Here is a 2924-nt window from a genome sequence, read left to right on the forward strand (position 1 = left end):
CTCAAGCAACATTTCTCAACAAAATCCATGAAGAACATCTGTTTGGTCAACCATGAACGACAAATTATTATTTGAAGCAACTTTGCTCCATGAATACTCTAAGCATGCTGCACCATTTCCATCTGATAACATCACTGTACCATGGTACCACCACAGTATTTTCCCAGAGAGGTAAAACGATGTTGCACATAAATAGCAAATCATTTCAAACACTTGAAATTATGCATTTATTAATTATATATTAAAGTGCAGTTAAACTGTTCAGTAAAGGCTTCCAGCAGTTTTGGTACGGCTTCCTCAGTTGGGACGTCCCGTCCCAGCTCTCGGCTCAGTGACGTCACACCTTTACCCACAATCCCACATGGCACAATGTTATCAAACCAACTCATGTCTGTGTTGCAGTTAAGAGCCAGTCCATGGGAGGTGATGTATCTTTCACAATGAATACCTGTAAAACAAAATATTAATACTTTATCTCAGTCTTCTCTTGAACTTTATTTCATTGACAAAAGGTACAACGGTGTCGTGTTTTTTTTTTTTTAAACAAATAAATGATAAAACAAACTAAAATTAATATTCTGAATATTCTGCACTATTTCTAGGTGACCAATGAAAAGAACACAAATTGTAACAATGAAAATGCTCGTGGGAAAACTACCATTCAAAAGTTTAGGGTCAAAGTAGGATTTTTTTTTATTTTTTAGAGAAATTAATTATTTTATTCAACAAAGATGCATTAAATTGATCAAAATAACTGAAAAGGCTTTTACATTGTTACAAAAAAATAAATACTTTTAAGAATCTTAAATAAATAACATTGTTTTGAATATTATATTCTTATTCATTAAAAAAATCCTGAACAAATCCTAAAAAAAATCATGGCTCCCACAAATATATTAACATTGATAATAATAAGAAATGTTTTGTGAGCACTAAATCAGCATATTAGAGTGATTTCTGAAGAAATATGTGACACTGAACTACATTTTGCAGTTTATTAAAATTGAGAATTAAGAAGTAAAGTTAAATTGTAAAAAACAACAACAACAAAAGAAAAGTCACAAAAAGAAAGTTGTACTGTATTTTTAATCAAATCAAACGAATGCAGTCGTGGTGTGCCTTGGTAAAACTTCTTTCAAAAATATAATGACAACAACAACAATAATAATAATAATAATAATAACATTTACATATACTTTGAAGAACATTTTAAATAACTGCTTTGAAACTATCTCCATTGTATAAAGCACTATATAAATAAATGTGAATAAAAAAACAACAACAACAAATAGTTCAAATATTGTACTTCATGAAATGCTAGAGCGGGACAGACTATTAAAAAATTACAACCCTTTTTTTTTTTTTTTTGGAAGGAAATTCATCCAAAATTCTTATTTTAGTTGTGATATGTTTTAAATTACTTTTGTAAACAAATATAAAAATAATTCCAATACACAAATCCCCAGATTTGACACTATTATTCCAAGTGGGCAAATTAATAATAGTAATAAATTACAAACAGAGGTGTCCAAACTTTTGACCTGTAATCAACGCATATAAAGAAAAAAACAAAACAAAATTAAAAATGTACTTACCGATTGCACAGATTTTGTTGTCGCCCACCCAGACACCTGTATCCAGAGAAGTGGAGGCTTCGATCCCAAATTGAATGCACATCTTGATCACCGTCCTTTCCAGTTCACACACATACCATCTCACACTCTTCTTAAAGCAGGCCAGGTTGAGGACGGGATAACACACCAGATGACCAGGACCGTGAAACGTTATTAGACCTCCTCGGTTGGTACGGAAGAAGTCTGCGCCCAGCGCTTTGAGTCTCTGCTCCTCCTCAGGAGGGTGAGGAGCCCGTCTGATGCCCACGGTGTACACAGGCTCGTGTTCACACAGTAATAAAGTGTTTGGGCTGCAGCTGGACGAATCCAGATGCTGCTTTATGTGCTGCTGCTGGACCTTCAAGGCACTGCGGTAGGAAATCCTCCCTAAACGCACCACCTTCACAGCTGCCCTCGTGACTGTCATTGTGTCCTCACTTAGGCTTTTGAAGCATCAGCTAAAGAGACAGAAAAAACAAGGTCACGATTACTTCCTGTATTTTATTTGTATTAATCCATAAGAGGTTGGAATGTGAATCACTAATAGTGTGACACGATATACTGCATCTAAAACTATTAAAACATTTTTGTTAATTAAAATAAAGCTGAAATAAAATTAAATATAAACATTAGTAAAAAAAAAAACTATTTATTATTATTATTATTTTATAAAGAGGAATGAGGTTTTATGGAATCGTTATGTGTAGACTATATTATTATGCCCAGATTACAATAATAATAACAATTGTGAAAAGGTGTAGTGAAGTAAAAGAAAGTGCTTCAAACAAACAAATGCATTTTATGTCATTAATCAACTACAAACCCGGTGCAATGACAGAAAGATAGAATGAAGAACATTCCAACCGGAGCTACTTCTCTAAGTTTATGTCTATGGCGATTCACGCAGGTATGTGTTACTCCGCAGCGGTGACGACCCGACCAGGCTACAATAGTCCAAATATAAGTACTTATTATAAGTGTACCGTAGTGATTCGGAATAAGACAAAAACGCGGTTTGGAAGATGAATTCATGATGTACTCGCTCATTATATACATTTTGCAAATTTTGAACAAAGTAACTTTTGAAAAAGTTACATAGTGCTGCTTTAAAGAGACCGTTTACAAAAAAAATGAACGTCATCATTACAAAATAAATAATAATAATAATAATAATAATAATAATAAATACAACAAATAAATAATAATAATAGATAGCTTTTTTTTTTTAATTGAGAACTTCTAATATATGTGCAACCTTGCAAATTTATAGTTCCCTTTCGAGCTTTCACAAGGCATCGCGGAGGAGTTTTG

General features: G+C 32.9%; 1 protein-coding gene across 1 annotated transcript in view; it reads right to left on the minus strand.

Annotated features, from left to right (window-relative positions):
* Positions 1-230: 230 nt before the first annotated feature.
* The window catches only part of LOC107684031 (putative lipoyltransferase 2, mitochondrial), a 3937-nt gene continuing 1243 nt past the window's right edge, over positions 231-2924 (minus strand). The window contains exons 2-3 of the mRNA XM_016480153.1: positions 1596-2071; positions 231-448 (exon numbers count right to left, since the gene is read on the minus strand). Of these exons, the coding sequence (XP_016335639.1) occupies positions 231-448; positions 1596-2040 (663 nt within the window). The 5' untranslated portion in view covers positions 2041-2071. The remainder of the gene's footprint in view (positions 449-1595; positions 2072-2924) is intronic.

Source organism: Sinocyclocheilus anshuiensis, unplaced genomic scaffold (assembly GCF_001515605.1).
Source record: "Sinocyclocheilus anshuiensis isolate Anshui unplaced genomic scaffold, SAMN03320099.WGS_v1.1 scaffold221, whole genome shotgun sequence".
Taxonomy (NCBI): domain Eukaryota; kingdom Metazoa; phylum Chordata; class Actinopteri; order Cypriniformes; family Cyprinidae; genus Sinocyclocheilus; species Sinocyclocheilus anshuiensis.